At 41.0% G+C, this 25,536-nt stretch overlaps 1 protein-coding gene across 4 annotated transcripts in view; it reads right to left on the reverse strand.

Moving 5' to 3' along the window:
* arhgap24 (Rho GTPase activating protein 24) overlaps positions 1-25,536 on the reverse strand; it is a 68,742-nt gene that overhangs the window by 19,194 nt on the left and 24,012 nt on the right. For 2 of the 4 annotated variants that reach the window (XM_086188494.1, XM_086188493.1), the window contains one exon: positions 22,551-22,638. In XM_086188494.1, coding sequence (XP_086044620.1) covers positions 22,551-22,638 — 88 coding nt within the window. Of the gene's footprint in view, positions 1-2,469; positions 2,666-10,118; positions 10,565-22,550; positions 22,639-25,536 lie in introns of those variants that run through there. The other 2 variants (XM_086188496.1, XM_086188495.1) reach the window with 2 other exon arrangements.

Raw genomic sequence — 25,536 nt, forward strand, 5'->3', positions numbered from 1 at the left:
CAAGAAAACACATCAGCCCAAAAACATGAAGCTTCTTTAAAGCTTGAAGGGCCTGAAACATTAATAATATCAAAGCCAAGAGAGACACCCCACACGCAAACCTCATACAGTACTCACTCCGTTGCCCACTCCCATCTTATCTCTCCTAATCCCCCCTTGGAATCCACCCGCACCACTAGCTTCAAAACTTTTGACCAGAATATATCATGTGCTACAGCTCTAACCTCTTCCCTCACTGGAAAGCTCAGCTTTGATGTTGCAATGGGTTATCGGCACCATGATAAGTGGAGTCCATCAGGGTCCGATTCTTGGTCTCCCTTTTATTCAACCTGTGCATGCTCCCTCTTGATTATAAGGCCACTCATGACAAATACTCTGCTCATCATCACTAAGCAGACAACAGTCAGGTTGACCCAGCTCACACCCACTGACTATGCTTTACTTCACACACACTGTCAAGGTTTAGAGCAGTTAAATACAACAATATTAATTGCACTCATTACGTCATAATTCAAAATCTTTAAGACAAAACAAATTAACTCAGGTGTTTGGATTCACTTCAGCAGCTACAGCAAGACAGAAACTATATCATGATTGTTTTTGACTGAGTAAATTCTCTGCTGCGCTGTAACTACTTTTGTAGAATTTGACTTACAACTGCTTACGACTCTGGAAATGCATGTAATTGTAGTTCATAGCCTATGTCTATGTCTCTTTCCATAACACCTTAACACTGAGCAACTTTGAAATATTTTGTTCCAATTTTTGACACTTTTCTTCTTTTGCCATGTTTTGGTGAACTGGATGATTAGTTGTGCATTCTCCAAAAAAAAAAAAATAAAAAAAATAAAAAATCATTCAATCTTGCAACATATCAAACACTTACTCAAAGTAACCCCCGGTGGGTGTTTGTCACAGCATGCCGCAGGGCTGAGTGCAAACAAGTGTTCATTCCAGTTGTGACCACTGGCCTTAATAAGTGGCCAAACCCAGCTGCAGAGGAGTTCTTAACTAATAGCTTAAAACAGGTGGGAGACAACAAAGGATCCCACTGTGCTGTAATTGCTCACAAATACCTGGATCCCAGATACAAAGTGATCTCTACCTGTGTCCTGTAAACCATCCGCAGCAGATTCATTCCCGTGTGCTGCTCTGGATGGTTAAAAAAAAATAACAGAATAAGCACTTAAAGGGATTACATGAATATGAACATGTATAGATTTTTTTTTCTCAAAATCAATACCATCTATTCATTCTGTATAAAAATGCAACAAATGGGATGGTTGGCTTAGCTTAACACCAGGACTCCAGAATCCCCCTGAACCCAGACATGGAATGTACACCTGCTTCCATCGACAAGTTGATTGTACTTCAGACCGAGATCACCGTTTTCCCTGCTTCCAGTTTTGTTGGCTGAGCTGAACTCGCCATCTCTGCTTTGTAGCTTCATTCTTGTCAGACCAATATGATCAAGAAACTTAGCTTCTAATGTAACCAGCATGAAGTAAACAGTATCATTAAGTTTCAAAGTAGTTAAAACCTCAAAAATAGTTTCTCCCAGTCCATCCATCAATCCATTTTCTATACCAGGGGTGCGGGGAGCCTCTCCCAGCTGACACTGGGTGAGAAGCGGGGTTCACCCTGGACGGGTCGCCAGTCCATTGCAGGGCCATCAGGAATAATTAGGGATTCAGTATCTTGCTCAAGAACACTTCGACATGGTCACCGGGGGAAGTGAGGATCGAACCAGCGACCCCGAGGTTACTGGATGGCCGGCCCTGTTTCTCCCCGTAAAACAATGAAAAAAAAAGATTTTTCTCCAGATTAAGGAAAAAAAATTCTAATGATCAAAAGAGTTGATTTCACTTTATTTTAGTTAACCATCACCAAAAGGAGCAAAAAGCATTAAATGTCACACTATTAAGTGAAAACTGGAAATGATTTTATGGAAGACTTGAGAAAACTGAGAACATTTCCAGACTGTCTGTGTTGCTTGCCAAGTGGAGGAAACAGCTGCTCCTGGCTCAGAAAACAATGCAGACACTGTAACTACCTCGTTTAGCATTAAATGACAAAAATATGTGTCATAATTCTCCCAGTGTGTGAGTGTGTGTGTGTAATGGTACATTAAAGGAACATTCACCGGTTGTCTCTTTGTCTGCAGGTGTCCTCTCATATGCATGCAAGCAGGGACAAGTTGGGATTCAATATTGTGTCTAATGATGGTCCTCTTGTAAGTCCTCACATCATAAATTCCTCCAGCAGAACAGGAAGTCACTCACTCACTGAGAGACAAGCCACACTACACTGCAAAATGTGTGTTCATTCATACAGAATGATGACAAGGATTAAATGTACTAACAAAGCAGTGAGTAGTGAGGAAGTCAACGCATGATAAAACAAACACATCCGCACAAGAGAAACGGAGCACATAAAGCTATCCAATGAAATATTCAAACAGCGCATTACCTGAATGTGACGACAGTAAATCAGATAATCCATACTGGGGTAAACTATGAATCGCCTGATGAACCACCTCCATGACCCCTCCACGCTCCTATATTTGATGGCCCAGAAAAGGAGTTTCCTAAATGGGCTGTGAAGTTCGTAGCGTCTGGGTTAACTTGAGGACGGGAGTTCTCCAGTGAGGAGCTGCTCTGCCAGTTTTTTGGCCTGGCTGAGAATGAGTGAGTGAGCACAGCTGAGAGGGTGTGAAAGAGAAAGGGAAGGAGGGCAGAGAGGGGAGGTTTGAAGAGGGGGTTGGGGAACACGCACGCACACACACACACACACACACACACTCACACACGCACACTCTCATGCACACACATACTTTGCTGAAGCACTGTAATGGGAACAATAGGCAGATCTCTCTGAAGGCTTGGCTTTAAAAAGGCCACTGGTTTGACACAGGGCATGACCCCTATGAGCAAACATTGAATCTTCCATTCTGACCAGAGTGCTTTGTTTACATCTTCAACCATGAAGTGTCTAGAATGATACAACAATATCAGCACATGTAATTGAACACAAGATTATTTTATTGCCACTGTCTTTTAAATGAGCATACGCCTGCGTTGTTCTGAAAAAATGTTGCTTTTTATCTACAAGTCACTAACTAATATGACTTGAAGAAGTAGTAGGGCTGCACAATCAATCCCAATGAATCGCAATAAGTATGACTGCAATTTCTAAATCATAAAAATGTGTGATGTTTAAACACAAATAGAGTAGTTAAAGATTAAATCACACCACGAACATGTTCATGCTATCATCCAATGAAAATAAGAACAAAATGTAAAAATTAACATTCCGCCTAATTTCCCAAATCATATTGCTAGTTTAGATCTTAATCAAAAACTAACTAAACAATTGGTAAATTTAAAAAAAAAAATGGCAACGATCACCTGCATATTAAGATATGAACAGTAAAATAACGCTTGCTTTTATTCATTTTCAAGCTCCAAACTCCTGTGTATCAGGATGAAGGTACTGATGTTTTCTCTCTTTGGGTTATTCTTCCTATGATGGGTCTCCTGTTGCACCTGACCCTAGTCTAGGTTGTTCCCTTCCTGCTGGCTCTTTCCTATCGATAGAAATAATCTGAAGGCAGACAGCACAACATTACCCCCCACCCACCCACCCACCACTACCACTTGGGAGTCCCCAAAGACATTGTCTCACAGGGAACACAGACTCCACTGAGTTACTATGGCTATCCATTACCATCTCATGCTGAATGACTAACAGAGTAAATGGAGGGGTCAAAAGGGACAAGGATCTGCTGTCCTCCTACAGGGACTCCTTAGGGACTTAGGTAATTATTGCACCAGAAATGGTGAATAATAGCCACAAAAACTCTGGATGTATTGAAAAAGATACCTCAGTAACTTGGCTTCTGAAGCCACGAGAATGGATGGAGTCAGTAGTTTCTGTTTTGTCGTCAAGTGGATTTTAAGCAAATTGTGGGGAAATGCACATTGGCTCCATCAACTGGTTAGGAGTTAAAAAGAATTCAAAAAAGCAGTCAGAAGACGGTAGTATAGGCAACGTTATGCTTGGCTGAAATAGAGTAAAAGATGTCTCCAACCGAAAAAAATATGGAGGGAGGTCTGGAGAACCAGCTGGTCAGCCACACAAGAACTGCTATGTTGGTGCTAATTTTGTAAAGCTGTTTTGTACATTTACATTTCTTCAAAAAGGCCAAAAAGCACCTTGTGCTAACGTGACATTTTGTGTCAAAAAATGCCACGTCAAATGCTACAATTTCCAACCAACCTTTTCAAATGCAATTTGTCAAAATGGGTTTCCCAGTGTGTTGATGGGACGGCTGTGGTGAGGTGATGGGAGTTCTCAACAACATCAGGTGATCCAGTCAGTAGTTCTCTCCTCTCCACACGTGAATGAAAAGAGATCGAAGTGGTCAACAGCAGCTGTTTGAGTGGTGAGGACAGTCAGGGAAGCAATGGGTCAGTCCGTTCAGAGAGGTCGCAGGGCTGTCCAAAAGCCAAGCATCTCTGTTCTGATTTCATGCCAACTAAATAAAGAGCTGTGTGTGTGTATGTATGTGTGTGTGTGTGTGTGTGTGTGTGTGTGTGTGTGTGTGTGTGTGTGTGTGTGTGTGTGTGTGTGTGTGTGTTCTGCCAAGGCTGCTGTAAATATACCATTATGTAAGGGGAATCAATTTCAACTTTAGGGAAAGGAATCATGGCCCAGACTTAAAGACCATGGCTTGAGTTAATGTGACGCCAACGTAGACGAGAGACTTTAATGGGGAGTTAAAGTTGTTGATATGTTCATTTTGAAGACTCGTTCCTGCCTTTTTACACGTTTATCTCATTCACTACAATCGGGAACCTTTACCTGTGGTGTTTTCTTTATCAGTATGACAGTACTGTACATTCAAATGAGGTTTTCTTCCTTGATGAAGTAGCTTTCTCATCTTTATTACCTTTTTTTCTGGTGTTCAAACAACACAAGACTGTGATTCTATTTAAAGATGCATTAAAATAACCAAATCATTTATATTCCACGTGCTAAATAAGCTAGCAGCCTATTACTACTTTTAGTCTTTCCGCTCCTGGGTCAATACAGTCCTCAGTTAGGCAACACAAGAATGAAATCAGACCGCTCAGTTCATTTTCTATAAACTAAAACCACCTTTGGACAACATTTGGACTGTTTTCATTGGAAAAAACAAGATCAGTGTGATACTATGAACACCATATCCAATGAGCAGGAAAACAATCAGTGTCAGAAAATGACATCATGGAGGGAGACACTATCTAAATGCGTGTAGCGAACTAAATCAGATATCATTTCACAATTCCAAATGATCATTTTTTTTAGTTGTTGGAAAGCTAACTGGACTGCACACATCTGTCTGCAGTACAGACAGCTTTATAGTCTTCTATTCACCCTCACAGCTGCCATGCTAGGTGCTGGCCTGCCCGTCAGGAGCAGTTGAGGTCACTGAGGCCATTTACATCTAAAAAATACCAAGAAAAACTGTTGCATTTTTTTTTAAAGACTCCAAAAACCCAAGGATTTTCTGAAAAACCTAATAAAATTGTCAATATTTACTTATTTCTCAGCCTTCTATGTATGATAAATTGTTTCCTACTTTCTTATTGCTCATTAAAATGTATCATTTTAAATCATGAAACAGAAACGACAGGGATATTGCATCAGGAAAGCACTTCAGGTCTTTAAAGTCCAACAAGCCAGATGCGGTATCAGTTCCACATGTTATGTGTTATCGTAACCTATGGTGTAACAAGCACAGTTCTGCTACAGGCTTGAACTCACAGCCGTGGCATTTTGATTGAAATGTTTATTTTATTTAATTTCTTTTACTATGTAAAGAATATGAAGCTCAAGCTGAAGAAATTGACATAAAGCAAAAGAAATACATTACACATTTAAAAAAGAAGTGAGATGAGGTACAAACTTAATTTATCCCACTTCTTCTCCCGAAGTTATTGACTGCTCCCTTTATTGATTAAAAAAAACCCACATATGCATAAACCCTTGAACCCAAGAGTTATAGGAAGCAGACAGACCTGCATGGTGGCCAAAGAAAAGGGAGAGAGTGTCTGTTGCTTCTACGTCCCTCAAGATGTCAGGGAAGGAGGTGTAGAAGGCTCCTGTGTCAAGGCAGTTGCAAGCATAATCACATTCACGCATGTCTTCCTCACTTAAACACATTCCACCATAACAGAAGATCCATAATGTAAAATAGTTACAAAAGAACAGACGCATGAAACCCGATATCCTGAATATCCTGACTTGTCACTTTGACAAAACGTAGCAACGAGGGTTGAGGTTATCCTGTTGATGTCTTAAGTCCTGTTGTAGATGTCCCCTCACGTCTCTCAACTCCAGTCTCGTGTTGCTAACTGGACTGTAAACTCTAACCAGCAAGTAGAAGAAGACCATATCTTGGCTTGGATATCAGCTGGTGACACCAGAATCCCTAGAGCTTTGGCTACTGCTTCAAAGACTCCAAGACTTAATAGCACAACATATATTTATGTAACGTGGTTGAAACCCACTAACATTAGCTTTAACCACTTTATGTCTGTAACTTGAGATAATTAAACTGTGTACACTATTGAGGTTTGTTAAAATACCCAAATCCTTGAGCGTGAACCAATTCCACCACTGTCAGATTCTGTGGCTGCTCACTGGGGTTGAATATCCCGTTAAAATGTTAGAAGTGCTGTGTTTTGGTGAGGGCTTCCAGCTGTTGTCACTTGAACACTTGCTGGGAGGCTTGAACGCAGCATCTGATACTATCGAGCACACAGATGTGTCAAAGTCAACGTGACACGATCACCCTCCATGTTTGCCATATAATTTATGCTTCATCTTTTGGGATGATAGGATGAGTGTATCGCCATTTGTGTGTGAGTGTGAGTGTGTGTGTGTGTGTGTGTGTGTGTGTGTGTGTGTGTTATGTCAACATATGTCACAATGACAGATCACCAATTTGACAAGTGTATCATGCACCCATGGCCAGGAGACTGTAAATCTGTGTGGTCTGCATGCCAGCAATTCATATTTACAGTCCGATGCCCTAAAAATGTAAAAAAAAAAAAAAAAGAAGATCTCCTTCAAGGTTTGTATATCTAAAGTTTGATTTAAACACAGGATGTGGTCATTGATAAATCTCATAAACACATGTATACAGTACACATGCTACTGCTGTTTTCCTGTAGACAAACGTGAGATTAGTCGACATCCGTGTTTACCTGCAGGACTTGTCATCAGCTTTGATTTGACAAACGTCTCAGCCCTCAGAGGAGCGACCTCCCTTTTTCCACGCCAGAGAATGAAGCAGACATGACAAAGCACCTCTTGCTCTACTCACTAATACTCTCTAATATCACCTTTCAGCACTGATGAGGGCTGCAGGGTAGATGCACACCTGCACTCCCCACAGCTGCACTTGGTAGTTAGAGCGAGCCTGGCCTCTTGGAAGCCCTTTGAACCTTTCAGGCAGGGGGGTTACAGAAACCTGGTTTCTACTTTATTGTGACTAACTGACGCACAGTTTATTCTGTTTCACTCAGTGAGAACCAGAGTGGACAAGCAGCGGAGGAGGAAGCGCGATCGATTGCACGCTATTTCATTGAGAAAAGAATCTACTCTGTTATGTGTCGGACTTGAATAAATCAACATTTTCATTTGCCAGATTGCTCTTAGTGATGGAGGAGAACCTTATTGTGATAGAAAGAGAGATAAATCTGACATTCATTAATCAAATCCCCGTATCAGCATTTCCTACCACTTCATATTTCCACTTGGTGACTGATGAGGTAAAACATGGCCTCAGAATTAAAATAAAAAATATGTTTTTCTCTCCCGGAGCAGGTGTACAGTTCACAATAGCTATTTCTGACCACACATCTGTCAGTGTCATGCACCATAAAATCCAGCATTGACTTGCCGCCCAATACTTTGGGCAGCCAGTCAACAGCGTTCAGCAGCTTCAGGCAGATAAACATGCTTCTATTTAGGCCCTCGCAGCAGTCCTGTCTGAGCTGCACATCCTCTTTGTTTTATCTGACAAAGCTGGCCAAAGCACAGTTGGCCTGAGCGGGCTGCAGTGCAGGGGGAAGTAGTACCGGCCAGCTGGGTCTAAGAAAAAAGATGGGCGGGTAATCAAAATGTAGACAGAAATGCTGACACAAGTTTGGCTCTTTTCTGTGTGTTTCAGTGAACTTCTGCTATCAATTTTCTAGGTTTAATGTGCGCAATGAATCTAAAATACTGGCTAAATCTTTCATTAACCACAAAGTGTTTTGTGAAATGAGTTAAGTGCTGCCATGCAGTGCAAATGAACAGGAACACTTGAGGCTGTGCTTGTAGACCCTACTGATGTCAGCCCATTTTTGAAAAGGTACATTAGCCATGTGCCAATCTAAGATGGTGGCGGCCATTAGCAGCCTCATCAACAATAATGAAATAATGTTAAATGTGAGGTGAAAGGGAGGGTTAACAAGACAGCGCAGACCTCCGTGAAGGACATTAGCAGATGTACAGTTTACTGCTTCTTCCACCAGTTCTTCCTATCATAGTCAGTTACTGTGAGACCTTAAACCAGATCTCAGCGGAGGAGAAGTGAACTGTTCATATTCAAAGATAAATGCTCACACAAGTGCAAATATTTAATGATAAAAGGCAGCATCTTTTTTTATTGAACCGTCAAATTATAAGCTTATGGAACCATTTTTTTTTCCCACCTCCATTTTATGCCTCAATTTCTGGAATCCTGTTCCACATATTCTTCCGCCTGCTTCCTGATCCCATCTGTTGCTTGGGAGAACTTTCCCAGCACAGATTCCCAGGCAGGCAGGAACCCATGAATTCAGAAATCTGTTCTGTTATCCGCCTCAAGCAAAAGTGACATTTGAGCCAGCGATGAGAACACACAACTTTCCTCCTCAGGCAAGACTTTTGACACACCTGTAGTTGGAAAACTCACCGGCTGGCATTTAAACTATGTATGGATATATTATTTTACAAGCTTACAGTTGTTTAATCACAGCTTACACAGAGTTCAGTATGTATTGCACGGCCAGCAATGTGCACTATCGACAAATCATTACCTGTATTTTTTGTTTTTATTAAAATGATCAATATGTCTGCTGTTGGCGTAATGATATGATGCAATCAGAGCTGTTCTCAATAATAACTTCTTTGCTGTAAATTTTGGATGCACTCATTCCCAGTCCTCTCCCTCACTGGTTTATGCTATCCAGTTTATTGATCACTGAAAATAAACCTAAAAAATCTCTACTTTTTTGCCATCATATCTTGAAAGTAAATAAATGTACTTTACAGCAAACTAAAATACAGTTTATAAATGCAAACTATTGAGAATTAAACAGAATGACATGCCCAAAATGAAGGAGGAGCTTAACTGAGCTGACGGACATCCTCCCTCCCAGATAACTACTGTGGTAATTTGACGACTGTGACATTTTTATCTCGATGTATTTATTCATTCGTGTGCAGGTAGTGCATTTGCACACTGATGCAACGTGCTATTGTTGTGTGCATTTGAATTTTTATTTTTATGAACAGAGGAGTGTTCTTGCACTCTTGTACGCAGGACTTCTATTCTATTATAAAGGCCATGTTGATCTTTTTAAGGAAGAAATTAATAAAATAATAACAGACAAAGCCTGTATGTGTAAACGTGCGTACATTTTTCCAGATGTCTGTTGGACAGATACTGATGAAGTTGCATTCATGTCAACATGCCAAGCAAGAAAATCAGGAATGCGAGCGCCATAAACTGCTCATCAAAAATCACAGCTGCAATAACCATGAGCTGTAAACTCCAAATCACCATTCTTCTAACATGACAAACGAATAGCAGATGGAAAATAAACGTTCGCACACTTTCGCTGTGACGGCACAGCACAGTTTGCAACTAAAACAGCTGTAAGAGAAGAAAAAGTGTGAGAACCCCTTCTACCCATCTCATCCAGTCATAAGTGAAGCTCAAAATAGTGCGAAGTCTAATTATACCGCTGCCACCTTAATGAAACAGTTCAGACCAAATGTAAACCTGTGTATGCATTACTGTGTTACGTAAAATGACAGACCTGGGTTGAAGTTAAGATCCATGGAGTGCAGAGGTAGACGTGCCACCGTCGCTGCTGAACGTTGCGGGAGCAAAAGCCACGCTGTTGTTGCTGACCTCCGGCCCACCGGTGCCACTTCTTCATCGGTTCTTGTTCTATGCCACAGATAGATTTATCTCTTCCTATCTCTGCTACAGCACGCCCCACCGCACTTACTACTGCCCCTCCTATTCTCCTTCCTTTGCTACTCGATTTCCTAAACCTCATATAACTCTTTGGCCTAGACTCGTAAGTAGAACTTCATTTTGTCAAGTCAACGCCAGGTCAATGCGACACACAAATCAGCAGCAAGTTCAGGAGAAGGCTACGCTGTCTGCCTCGCAGGAAGCCTTTCCTCTACATATACTTCTGTCAAAAGGAGCTGAAGGAGCAGAAGAAGCATATTTTGAAAGAAATGCAAGAGAGACCGGTCGAATGAAACAGACTGAAACTGCAAGACGAAGGCAAGATGGTGTGTTGCTGGTCTCTGAGGGAAGTGAGAGGGGTGGAAGCTGCTGGTGGAAGGAGGGAGGGAGGTGCATCGTAAATCAAGCAGCCCTCCCCAAAGTGGGGACTAGTAAATCTGGCGGACGAAGAATGGGCACTTGGCCAAATGACTCATCCACAGTGCTCTATAAATACAGCCATGCAGGGTCGGCAAGGCTGCTACTGGTGACCAAGAAGTCCTGAGAAACTGGGGTTTCTCGCTCTTGGAGGAAGGTCTTCATCATCTTTCAAGCTTACCCCAAGTTTATTGGCCAACCACACATCATTGGCATCTATTAAACAGCAGAACTTGGCCTAAGACAGTGATTACAGTTAACAATGGCATTACCTGTTGGACTCAGTTCAGAAGAAACAAGACTAGCAGGGAGACGTCTAAATATTTATGGAGTGAAAACAGTTTACATACCATTGGTCCCAACATTCAAGTGAAGTGTTTCCATTTGGCAAACACTTCTGCACCGGCAACAACAGTGGAGGAAGAACACACGGAAACTGCTTTTCACTCTTCCAACCCCGCACAAACCACTTGCAGGTCATTGATAAAAATGCATCAAGAGTCTTATGGCATCTCAACTTTCACGGCTGAGACCTGGCCAACATGATACAAGTAGGGGCAAGGGTTGAGGACTGGGGTTCCAGTGGTAGGCTGATGGAGATTATTGGTATGTGACATGTCAAATACCAGTCCTCTCAATAAGGCTGTTATGTAAGCATGTGAGCTTCCTGTCCCGTCCCCTCTCTGCAGCCTGAGACTTGGCTTGTTTGTAGGCCTCAGTGGATTTCCTCCGGAGGAGTGACGCACAAAAAAAGGAAGAAGAAGCCCTGGAATTCTCTTATTAGAGCAGAGATGAGAATGAAAAGGTCCAACAACATACAAAAGGTATGCAGCTTATTGTTTGGACACGGTGAATTCCCCGGTCGTCTGCTTTTCGTCACACACACATTTGAGTTCAACATTTTGAGACACAAAGCAGATGAGTCTGAGTCTGGAACATGAAAATGAGTCAAGTAAACTACAGTTGTGGTGCGTTCAACCTCGCTCTCCTCTTGTGTTGTCCTTCAAGGCTCGGATACAAATTCACTACCACATGCAGCTAGTTTATCATCTTTACGTTGTATGACAGCTTCTCGAGGAGCTAATGTACCTCTGCTGAGTCTAAACGTGCAGCAGGCCACATCGCATGTCTACTCCTCCCACACAATCCCTTGTGTTGTTATTGCAGCTGCCTTTTCCCATTTAGTGGCTGACCATTCATGGCTTCATGAAAAATTGGCTTCATCATCGACTGTGCAGTTTGAGTCATTATTTAGACTCCTGTGGGCTTTGGTTTAGTCATTAAGATACACAACCGGCACTCCGTTGTAACAGAGAAACATAATGGGGTGTAACCTGAGCAAACTGTTGCAGTCACTAACAAGATATAGATCATCTCCTGTAGCTGTTACTCAAAAATAAACCGCCAAATCACAATTTCTTCATGTTAGTAATTCCATCCTCTTGATGATTAATTCACATTACAACAAATGACATTAACACAGAAGTGTAAGGTAATGAGTTTTAAAAGAATAATGTGGAAAAATAGCTAACTGATTGCCTAAATGAATTGGGACGCCACGGCTAAAGCTAAAGTAGACCTCATCCTACGTAACTGTGACTGTAACGCCTATATTTCTATGCAACTGTGACATTTTCTTTTCCATATTTGTGATTATTTATTACTGAAGCCTTCCCTTGCACATTTTCAAATAAATGTTACCAAACTGTAGACAAATTTGCCCTCATACCTGAGATACATTACGCTAAATAAAAAAACAGTGTATTAACAATTAGATGTTCGAAAATTACAAAAAACTACTCAGATGGGGGAGGTCTGTGTTCTGATATTGACGCACTATCCTGCATAGACGCTTTAAAGCAAGCTATCAGTGTCTAATCAGACAGATGTGAGACCTTGGAGGAAAACTGAACTGCATACTCTGTGTGCCGTCATATTTGGCAAGCATGAAATCCTATTTTATGCGAGTATTCAGGAGTGAGGGCTGAGACGGTCACAGGGCTCACTGAAGGATGTACTGCTTTATTACTATGCATGAAAAAGTAAGAGCGTGACCTCCGAAAGCCATTTTTCTGACCTCAGCTGGATGTTTTTTCTTAACAACCAGTTCCTTAAACTGTTCCGCTGCTCAGTGGAATTAATCACCTCCTGACAACGGTAAAATGACATTTTCCACAGATACCAACTGTCACTGAACTCAACACTCTCCAGACCTTTTGCCTTAATGAGCAAAATCCCACACAGGAGGGAGACATCCTTCTGAGAGGCCCAAGCCTCTTGAAGCATCACCGCTGGCAAGATGGCTTAAGGAACACCGTTAGTGACCTTTTACTAATCTGCACGATCAGTGATTTCAACAAAATATGATGATTCTGCTCTGACCAGCAGAACAGAAATACATTTCACAGTCAGGCTACCAAATAATGTTCATATGACATTGAATTTGATTTTTCACATCAAAGTTATCCAGACAAAATCCGTTTCTTTTTCCTTTCACATCATGTGATTTCTTCATTCCCCATCTATGCTTGTCTCCTTGGGAACAAAGTGGTATTAGATTAAGAGTTCTGACATCGGTATTCCACAGAAAGGATGGGGGGGAATCTTGGCAATAGGACATTTATGGAGGAAGCTAAGACGGTAAACACAGAAACAACTGGCTGCTAAGCACTCGGTCAGTGCAATGCTAGCTGTTAGCAACTGCATTTGTACACGCGCACAACCGCTTTGGGTCTGAAGCCAAACTCCTGCCGAATTCACATTGAATTTTTGCATTACAGCCAAAACCTTTTTTTTTTCCAGCAAACAAAAGTTTATTAGACTTTTGAAGCAAAAATGCAATTGTAAGAAATACAATGCCAACGTTGTGCGACAGACAAACTGCCCTACAGACATGCGACTTCCATGTTATCACAATTACTTTGTGGCATGATGACGTTTAAAGTCCACAACAACCTCCCCAGCCTTGTAGTTCTGAATTTTTAGACACACATGCTTTGCAGAGGCAGAAGCAAAACTATAATCATGCTCCATCCCATGAAACATGAAAGTGTATTAAATATTGGACATTTCTCTCTCATCTCAGGCTTCGAGTCTTCCATGATGTCAAGGCCAGACACCAGTAATGAGCTGATGCACATCCTCCTACTGAGATTCTCCCAGGAGCAAATGAACCCAACAAAGCCGGTGGGTGGCTCTGAAAACATATTTTCAATGATGGGTATTGAATTGGAGGGTGGATCTCTTGTTATTAGATTGTAGATTTAGAATATGAGGGAATATAAACTGGATAATATAATTTAATCCACTATGAAACATCAAGGGGGGAAGGAAAGTGTCACTGTATCCATAAAATGACAACGAGCAATCATAAAGGCAAACGTAAAGCGCTGATACCCCAGGAAGATGTTAAACCTCAGCCATATCTTCTCCTCTCTTCGTGCTGCCAGGATGGTGATTATGTTTGCAACTGCCCCTCTGGGTCATTGTGTTCACAAGCACTCTGGGCCGTAAATCCAAATACCAAGAGAACAACAACATCGGATGTGAATCTCAGAAGCCCCGTATGAGAAATGTAAACAGCAGCAGATTGTCAGGCCACAACTCCTCCCGGAGGCCATATGCTGCTGCGCCATAAACAGCAGGTTATTGACTTCATGCTCACACTAGAGGAGCGTGGGACTCTGAAGACGAGGGACAAGAGAGTTAATTAGATGACCTTTTTTGAAAATGTCACATCGCAAAGCAAATACTTGAGAGAAAAAGTCCCACAGGCCCGCAAATGAATAGTCAACAATTTTATATGTAAAAGAGAATCTTGTCACTTTCGCTTCCCCTTGGCGTTGTCATTTCTTCCCCACTGTAAGATCCATAAAATCAATTTCCTTGCCTTCCCACTTAATGCATGCCTCGATTCTGTTGCTCTTATTTAGCCTGGATTTATGAAGCTGTGTGGGCACTATACATTAATGTCAAAATATAGAGCTGGTACACACAGAGCTGCTGGTTTATGCCTTGTGCGTCTGAATTAACATGTATCTGAGCCGTGAAGGTGAGGTCAGTTCTCTGCATGTGTGTGAGGACTGATGTTCCTGTCCGTCACTGAAATATTTGACACCGAAACAGGCATCAAAGCCATTGTAACTAGAGAAACCTGTTGTTTCTAGGTAATGGGTGTATTTCATTTGGTGTCCTGTCAATGTTTACTATCCATTACAACCACTAACTGCTGAGAAATGTAACACTCGAATAGAGTTACGCATTGTTTTGACCGCAGATTCAACATTTCGGTCTACTTCATGACTTCATTTGCTACATAAAACTACCCGACAAGAATTTTTCTTTGTTCTAAAAATATTCAGGTAATATGTGTAATTATTCTGGCACTCCTTTTATTTAGAAATTTACCATTCTTTCCTTGAACATTCTAAATATATTCTTGGAAACATTAACTGAGAGACACCTAGTGGGAATTTTTGGTTTGATTTTTTTTTGTAACCTCTCTCTCTCTCTCTCTCTCTCTCTCTCTCTCTCTCTCTCTCTCTCTCTTTTTTTAAGGTGAGGCTGTATTATTATTGTGTGAGAGAGTAAAGTCAGTGCTTCAGCTGTATCAAATTCGGTCCCGGACAAAAACGAGTGCGGCCCTGTTGTATAATCCATGGTTCCTCACTTCTTTTATGTTTCGCTAGTGCCTAACAATCCTCTGCACCAGCAGCTCCTCCAGCAAGCCTTCTTTCTCCTCCAACTGCATTTAGTTGTCTTTAATCTTTCAAGACCGAGATGGATTTCTGGGTCACGTGCAGCAGAGGAGATAAGGAGGCACAAAGAAGAGAAACGAACAGAGCACATGCTTTCTGTTGAAACATTTGTGCTTGCTTTCTGTCGCTGTGACCAAAAAAAAAACATCGACCGGATGTAACGTGGAACTACACGTAAACGCAGATGATAAAAGATAAAGATAAGAGGAGATGATGGAATTTATTCAGCAAAATTAATATGATGGTCGATTTTGAGACAGTGCATGTTGAACCTTTATAATCAAGACACACACACACACACACACACACACAGTAAATGTCAGCACCAAAACTTGCCCGTGACTAACGTGACACCGGGGACTATTAGTAAAAAAAAAAAAAGCCCTCAATACATCCTGACACTGACGCGTCAGCACCACAGATTAATATTTTCAATCAATTACTCCACCGGGGCCTCGTGTCCTCCAATACTGATGCCTACAGTATCAATATGAGACATTTTATTACCAGTAATTACTAACCTGCTTGACTTTTAGAAAAATATTGAGTTTGTGCCACCATCAATCGATCATCAGCTTTATCTTTGGTTTATAATTAACCTCTGGATTCCTGCTTTTACTGAACAGTCGCTGTGTTCATGTCTGTCATTGCTCTCCAATAATAATCCTTGATATTCTGTCATTATGGTTTAATAAGACGTCTGGCTTTAGATTACGGAGGAGCATTCGTAGTCACAGGCGAGACACTTTTATTTACTTTGGAAACATCCCTTCACCGCTGTGATTTAGTTCTATCACACAGGTCACACTGTGCAAATAAGACCTGCGTCTCAGTGACAAATGATTCAGTCATTGCAGGGGTCACCGAGGGGGCTACCTATGGCTGCTCGTCTCACACACTCACACGCACACACACACACACATACACACACACACACATCACATTAATCACTGGAAACACCTTAAATATGAAGACTAGATATTTCTGCTAGATGGCACAGTTACTCGATACTCAAAAAATATAAAGACCTGTAGTTGACATGGCCCTATCAAAAAACTAGACGTTTGACTTTTCCCTTTTTTTTCAATACATTAGGATAAATATTGAGATGTCTTCTCAAAAACGTTTGTACCTAAAGAAATTATGAATAAAATAAGACCATAAAATTAAACGCACAGAGATTTATTATATATTTTTAAATTATTTTAATGATTTGTATATTATTAGGTCTGTAATTACTACCATTACAACTAATATCATTATGATTAGTAGTAGTAGTAGCAGTAATTAGGTCTGCGCCACCTTTGGCAGCCCTGGTTTAGACTGTTTGGCTCTAAGACTCAAAGAGATTGAGGGAAAACTGTAAGGTATATCTTCTAAAAATGATCTTAATTGAAGGTTCAAAAACCCTTTCTAGCTCCTTTTAGTGCTCCGTGTCTCCAGCAGATGGAGTCTGCTGAGTCACTGATGTACAGATGCTCTACACTAAAACTATAATGCTCTTAAGTTAGAATATACTGTATGTTGTGGCTAAAAGTGTGCACAAGCAATAATTACGCCATCATTTTATGAAATACTACAACTCTGTATACTTAAGAGTTGTCTCTAGCTTTTTTTTTATGCTAAAACTAGTACAAATTACTTGAAAATACACTAGGACTGAATACCTCTGCAAGTTTAAATTGTGTCACCCAAAACCTCCTCATTGTCTTCATTGAACTCCCATGACCTCTCAAAAAAAGACCAAAAAAAATTAGCAAAATTCATGAAATGGATTATACAGCAATAGCATAAAGCCTCACTGTTTCCCTCTTTATTCTTTATTACCTAAAACTCACAAAATTCAAAGAAAGCTGAACACAAGTCTTTAACAAGTTTTTTTTAAGGGGGTTTCAGCTGCAATGACTTACAAAACCACATGAGGGCACTGTCAGCCTTATTTAAACAAGCTCTACTGAGCCCTAACCTAACGACGACAGAAAGGGTCCATATTAATGACAGCATGTTTCTAAACTTTCTCAATTTACTTAAAAGCTGCAGTCTCATGTAATCTCTGATACTGTAGAAGAGGGAACTCTTTAGTATGTATTAGAGGCTCAGGCTTTTTCCCTGTGAGCAACATTCATGCTTGAGGCCAAACACCTACTCATGGCAACAGAATCCCGAGGTCCTCTCTCATGAATGGATGGATGGTGGCCTCTGGGGACAAGGGTGGAAATATTCCCATAATTCAACAGCAGCAGCTTGCTGTGGTCTGAGCCGCTACACTACCTTGGCTACCAAGAGAGACTGAGAGAAACAGATGAAAAGCCTCAGCCTGGGGCAAAGACAGAGTGACATAGTGAACTCACACTGGAGCCAAGAGCTTGTGTTTACAAGGCCTGGGGGATAGAGGAGCACACTGTTTCTCCATCAAAAACACAGCAGGGAAATGCTTCCTGTGTTGATTCTTGTTTCATAGGATGGGATGACTAATCACAGTTAGACCACGGGGAGTGACATTTGCACAGGTATTTATACTACTTTGACAGGTAAATAAATGAGGAGACTGTTCCATTTTTTCCCCCCCTCTAAATTAATATTTTGTCCAAAGTAAGTAGGTTGCTCTGCTTGCACACTTTATTATTATCTCAGAAGCCAGATCCCCAGTGCTCAAAGCTCACCATGTAGCTGTATTCATATCATACCTGACATTCTTGGGAGGATTCAACAAAAACCAGCTAAAACTGCATGCTGATCCTGAGCGGCAGGATGTTCTGATCTGTATTTCAGATCAGTGGCCTGTGAGGTATCCCGTTTTAAAGCCGGCATTAGCCTGTATAGTACAAATAGCATTATATGCATCTTTAGAAATTTAGAATACCCGCTACTGTATCATAAAAAACATTTTGATATGCATTTATAATGTCTCCCCACCCCCTTTTTTTTTTTTTACTTGGGCACGTCTGCAGCTTGCTCATGTTATAACATGTCAAGGAGAAACTTTCCTGACTTAATATCCTGAAGTGTCTGTGCCTTTCGGACATTTGTTGTACAAATAAAGAGCAAACCATGATTCTAGTCTAAATATTGTTGGCCTTGTAGAAAACCTGCATAAGCCTTCGTCCTCGAAGCTGAATCTGTCTGCAGAGTTCTTGGCAGATGTGATGTACAATGAAAGAAGAGCAGCATCAGAGAGTGCAGGTAGATAAACAGACTCTCTGAACTGCTCTGAAAGTTTTTTGTTTTTTTATTTTTTTCCAAAAGTGCAGACATTCCGAAGTCGCTGAAAAATACAGAGTTGCGTCCTAATGTGAAACAAGCTCCTTGCATTCACCAGATACCCAGCTCATGTTCATCCTGGCCCTTCTAAGACAACAGACATCTCTGTCTCTGACTTCCACCCCATTTCCCTGGCAGCTCTCGACCACCCCACCCCACCCTGCGCCCTCATCACTTCCCGTCTGCCTGCAGAGACTTTTCTGTGTGTTGTGTTCAAACAGCAGAGCCACAATTAGACCAGTGGAATATATGTGTTGTGTTTCCTCTCATTTGCTCACTAAGGCTTCTTTATTTGCTGCCTCATAACAAGCCATGTTTTCCAAAAGGGCAAAAGTGGATGATGCAGAATGGGGAAAACAGTCGGGCAGTATTAGTGCTACTCTAAAGAATCCTGAGCTGCTCATAAACATCTGTCGTGAGTTCATGTGGTTTCACTGGGGCCTTGTTGTGAAGGCTAGTCCCATTTTAATCTGCATGTTTTGATCCGTGTGAGTAATTTTAAGGCATCTGAGACACGACCACTACAAAACGTGTCTTGGAACTACACGAGAATCTAAAGAAGAGTACGAAGGAATAATTAGACACTTTAGGAAACATGCTTTTAGCTCTTTTTTTTTGTTGGAATGATTATAAGGAAGCTAAAAAATCCCTTAAGGACACCTTCTTATCACAAACAGCCTTATTTCAAACTATCCAAGATTGGACTTGGAATTAAAACATTTTAGCACCAGAAAACATTAGAATTTTTATCTTGTGTCGTGACAGAAAATCATGCCTTCTTGAATCTTTAATCTGCTTTCACTCTATATCTACATTCGATGATGGTGGTGTGTGTCAGCTGGGAAATTTCACAGTGTGCAAATTACTGCAGCTGCATATGTACTGTACTGAAACACCTAAAAAGAGTGAAGTGAAAGTCAGGATTGCATGTGATTTCTTTTAAATAGATCGAAAGTCTTGAAGACCACGATACTTAAAATGATGAGTGTCAATTTTGCTCAGACGACATTCATATCTGTAAAAAGCAGAAACTTGTGAAATTAAAAAAAAAAAAAATCACATTCTCCTCTTTGTGAAAGCTGGCCTAAATGATGTAAATGGGCCACGTACGTCTGGTGATGTAAGTTTGTATAAGTAAAGTTGTGTGTGGCTGGTTGAACGTAGCATTCTAAAAACAGATACTTCCACAGGAGCTGTGAAGTGCAAGAGAAACAAAGAAGTTAAAATATACATTTTTTTCTTTCTTCTTTTTTCTTTCCCCTTCTGTGTCCTTCATTGTCACCCACAGCGTTTCTTTATTTTGACAGCTTTTAAATACGTATGGAAGATGTCAAGCACCCTTGGGTTGGTGTATCCCCCACGACTGTGACGCAGTGCGTGTTTTACCTCCCGTGTGAACAACAATAAACTCGTGATCCTTGAACATTAACACCTGCACGGCAAAATAACATAGAATCATATCACATATGCAAAAAAATTAGGAGACAATTCGACTGCAAATCTCGTGCTTGAAGCTTTTCTGTCGCATTAAAGACCAGAAGGTGGGGAGGGGGGGGGGGGGGGGTGTCATGATTGGACAGTCAGTCAGTAGGTACGACTTGACCGATGTGATTCGGTTATTTATAAATAATACAGAACAGCTGTGGTTGACCATGAAAGACAAAAAAAGGAAGCCTCCGAAAGAAAAATGTATATTTTCACTTCTTTGTTTTTCTTGGGCTTCACAGCCACTGCGGAAGTATCTGTTTTTAGAATGCCAAGATCAAAAAAAAGAAAAATGAGTCCATTCAAATTCCTCGTCAGTGACACCCCTTGTGGTTTATGCTTGTTTTTTTCCACCCGCATTCTGTGGAGACCGGCTCCCTCTCTTCTTCTGATTGGCTCTGACTTGCATCCATCTCACTCCACACGTCCAAAGGCAGCAAATTCTCGCCAATCACAAGCAGAGTCGGATCATGGGAGGGTCATCTGGGGATGCCACCCAGCAGGTCCATATTTATTTCTTCTTGGGTAAGAAATAAAAGGCCCTTTAGTACCTAGATTGTTGCCTAACTTGCTCAAATATACATAATTGTTGAAACAATCTCACCCCATGATTATGGGAGCAGCAGAAACTGTTAAATACTTCAGCTAAAGACCGTGTCCCGACTGTCAAAAGCAGATTTGTTCAGGGCTTCCAGTACCATGTCTCGCAGCGCTAGCATTAATGTTAGCTGTACTAGCCGAGCCACTGGTGGTGCTCCAGCAGGTTGCTCACAGCAGTGGGCTGAATGTCTCGGGGACGACAGGACTTAACAAGCGAGGGAACCACAGCTCTGAACCCTCACCAGTCGCCTCACTGGAAGATGATCAGATGTCATCAGAAATAGCACCAAAATCATCTGGGAAAACTATTTTCAATCCAATACATGTGAACTGATACATCAGCACGCTCTCTGCCGTGGTCTGAGCACACAAGCATAGCGCCAAAATAATGCTGTATTGTTTCTCCCGTAACGCAACCACCACCTGACATCCAAACTTTCCCAGGATGACTTTGCCTCATACCAATGTGACGATGACATGTCTTTACAGTAAAGTACAGTAGCAGCTGAAAGTCACTGGCATCCTCAACTGTTGTTGAAACTATTTGATAACCAGCAGGGCTGTCAGCATCACCAGAGAACCTTAGAGGCAAAGCCGTGACATACCTGACTGTTCATCTGTCAGCCCTGGCCAGCTGCCCAAATGACACGCTTTAATTTTGGCTCACTTACTTCTAATCGACCTTTCACTGACATGAGTGTGAATGGACGTGCGCCACTGTTTGCCAGGTCACATAGTTTGCACGCTAGCGGAGATCCTTTGGACTCTATTTGTGTGAGAAAAAATTGTGATACTTTATTATTTATTTCTTATTTTTTTCCCATTTCCTGTGGTTTCTGTGTTGGATACACAGTGGGGAAAATATCAAGGCAAATAAAACCTGAGCAGTTGATGCACACACGCGGTGTCGAACAACATTTTGGATGGATCAGGTGCTGCTGCTGTAACTTTTATGGTTTCTTCTTTCCAGTTTGTGTGTGGGTTCCTCAGACTCACGTTCCAGCATCGTGCCCCCCAAGAGAATTAGCCTACCATTTCTTTCTCATGTATTCAACCATGGAACCGTGTTTCTTTGCAGCCTTTAGGGTGTGTGTGTGTGTGTGCATGTGTGTCAGTTTGCAAATGAGTTCATGCGTGATGGTTGGTTGATTTCTAAAATGTAATATGGAGCATAGGTCGATTTTGTTTTCATTGGCCAAAAAGATAAAAGGTGCCCTTCTTTTTCCTAACAAAAAAAAGAATTTCACAAAATACACAGTTCCTTGTTCCTCTTTATACCATAAACTTTTCCTACCAGCATCACATTTTCCTATCTCTCTCTCTGTGTTTGTGTTTTATTGTGCCTCTTGTGCATCGTAGAGCGGCGTCAGTTCACTATTATCCACGTACTTGCATGCTGTTCATTCAAACATGCCCCACAGCCTTTACGGCACAACTCTTCCGTGATGTGCCAAATTCTGTATTTTAAGTATTCATGTGTGTGTTCATATTTACATTCAACTGCATTAAACGGCAGGATTATATACCCAGCTCCTCCTCATGCAGGTATTCCTAGGCAACTGCAGGTAAACGAACAGTTGCAACCACCATCAAAAATGATTTCATAGCCAAATTTACCTGAATGAACCTTCCCCTAAACTCATCCACTCCAGACAAACAATGGTGAGAAATGTGAGTTCCCGCTGCAGCACGAACAGCTTTATGTGCACATGTTTGACCGAAACTACACAGATTTTTCATGTTCTCACCTGGAATGACCTCAAAAAGAAATTTGCCCCCTTCATCGCCGTTGATTGGATGCTCTGTGACTTTGTTTCCTGGTAAGAAAATGGACCCCTGTGGAGAACGAAGAACAGACTTGTCTCAGGCACGATATAAAACAGAATCACAAGGATATGTTGGATGAAATGCTGATTTAGTAATCCTCATTCAGACTGCAAATCTGGTTGGTTTTGTTCATAAAAGTAAAATTCATGCAAGAAAATACATGGTTATATCTGTGTGTGTGTGTGTGTGTGGTCGATGGTCTGTGTACGCTCTTTGGGATTTTTGAATGATAATGGATGATGAAGATTTAAAATGATAACAAACTTTTAATGTTCCGTTGTTAAGGTTTCATATTAAAATGGCTGGTTAAACCCATAAGTCAGCATTACCATTTGTAGATTTCCACAGATTCAACGTAAATGCAGTCTAGCTTTTGTGAATTTGCTCATCACATCTGAAACAGCCTGCTGCCTTAGTTTTGATTTATCTGAATGTGATTTGTTTTTAAAGAAATATCTTATATTTATTGAAAAAGTAAACAGAAAAAAATGGATCTAAATAAAATGCACTGAAATAAAACAGCAATCTGTTAAAAGGAAAAGTTTTCTTGCTCTGGATATGGGAATGAATTATCATTTGTATGTACTTATTCATAAGGGCTGCGCTAAGAAACGGAAAATACAAATTTGCTAAAAAAAAAGAATTATGATTTTTCAGTACAAAATCTTTTTGAAATCAAAAACATTTGAGTTTTTATTTGTTGACAAAGACTGTCATTAAAAGTATAAGTTTGTATTTCAGAGTTGGATGAACTTTTTAGAAAGCTTTGTAGAAGTTTGCCACCGCGTACTACACAACCTTTGCAGCTCTCGTAGTGTAGCAACAGCCCTCCTGAGCTCAGCATGATTCCAACCCTCACAAAAGAATCTGCTCAAAGCACTGACATGTTTGTCATGCGAATCAGCGCCAGGAGGTGGTGTATAGATCCCCAGGGACCAGATGAGAGTTGAGCTGTTATGAAATGTGGCAAAGTGGCAGCACTAGAGAGAATCACCATCGCTCTGATTCAGCTCTGTCCACCAAGATACATCATCGATGTGACGTTAAAGGCCGGAGGTTCTCTGCTTTAGATAACAGGAGCGTCAGCATCTTTTTTCAGAGCTCCAGTGTTGCCAAAGACTGAACCAAGACGCCGCATCTATCACTGCGCTGGCAGCCAGAGCAACATTCCCAGTGACGACGTAGGCTGTGTAATGTTCACCTCTAACACTTCTGCCCACATACAGGCCATAATGATGGTTGATAGGGGATTGCAGTGATGGGAAGAAAGTAAATCAATTGATGCACTTGTAAGTCACAAGTCACACTTCTGTTTTGAGTGATTGTGACTGATTGATAGTTGACGTATTGGCTACATCACACACTTGAGAACCTTAGGTAATGAAGTGTTAATCCTATGAGAATTACTTTAACTAATGAGTAATTACTGTGTAGCTTAATATTCTTCACCTGCCTGTATTTTTCTAATCAGGAATTATAGGTAATTAAAGTCAAAACATAACCAGATGCAGGTCCGCCTAGTATCCACTGAAACGTTGATGTTTAACTTAATTAAGAAGTTTGAGCGGTAATTGATAGAGGTCATTAGCGTGACCTCAATCAGGGTCAATACTAATGCCAACAAGATGTGCATCTGTGACAGCGTGAGTGTTAAGGATCCCCACATGTGAGCAGGATCTGAGAGGAGCACGTTTCCTTCCTGCTGAGAGAGCGAGCTCTTTAATGAGCCATAACTGTGACAACCAGGAAGTGGAAACCCTACCTGAGGCCCCAGATGAAGTGATTTAAAGGAGGGTTATAAAAAAGGGAGAGATACGCCCCAAAGTGGAGGAGTGAGGGAGGGAAACAGTTTGTTTGATGTGGCAACAGGAGCCTCTAAGTATGTTTTTCTCATTTGACACAGATCTTTTTTATCGTGCACATTGAACTAATTCTTTAGGAAACAGGTGACGTGTCATTAAATTGTGGCTGTGTCATGTGCACCTTTTAGTAACTTTAAAAGAAAAGTCTGTGTAGTCTCTCCATACTGTAAAACCACAACACCACAGATATTCCTCTCCGCCATTTCTTTACCACAGCAACACTTTCCACACTGACATGCTCAGTGGTGGCCTGTTGTTTGCAGCAGACAACCACTAATATTTATCCAGAAGAATACAGTAGCCCAACCCAATGGGATTAAAAACCCTCTCCATTTTAGGGTGTTTTTATATTGTTGTTAACAAAAATGAGATCATCTTCGTAAACACTGTAATGACACAAACTTAATTATCTTTCTCTCTCAGTGAAAACTAAACGCACAGAAATGCGAGCTCAGAGAAATGCACTTGAAGACAGCAGGAGCTTTAGTCCCCGAGCAGTAGCACAGCCTGTCGTGAAGCTTTTTTCCCCCCAAGACTTGGCAGTTAGTTTCCATCACTGCAAATGAAATTTGGTGAGTTCTCAGAGAGCAAGCGAATACCAAAGTATGTACTGTGACTCCAGCTCGGTTCATTTAATCGCTTCCATATAGGTTTGTTGGAAAAGCCTCCGCAGACTCCAGCAATTACACTGAAATGCCACTTTTTTTTTTTTGGCCATAAACCTGTAAACCTGACATTTTAGCTTAATGAAGATGCCACATTTACGTTTATTTGGAATACTAACGCTAATACTGATAGAGAGATGCCCTGTATACCATAAAATGGGAGGTGGCAAAGTACTCACATTCATTATTCAAGTAGAATTACAGATTCTTGTTTAAAAAAAAGTTTGGTAAAAGTAAAAGTGCTAATTAAATCGATTTACCCAAGTAATAGTAAAGAAGCACAAGCTCTTAAATGTACTCAAATGTTGAAAAACAAAATTCTGATCACCCAGCAGAGATGAAAAATTATCGAACACACTAACAAAGTATTTGTACTTCAT

This window comes from Aulostomus chinensis, chromosome 19 (genome assembly GCF_037954235.1).
Source record: "Aulostomus chinensis isolate RoL2024-O1b breed Wild chromosome 19, RoL_Achi_v1.0, whole genome shotgun sequence".
NCBI lineage: Eukaryota > Metazoa > Chordata > Actinopteri > Syngnathiformes > Aulostomidae > Aulostomus > Aulostomus chinensis.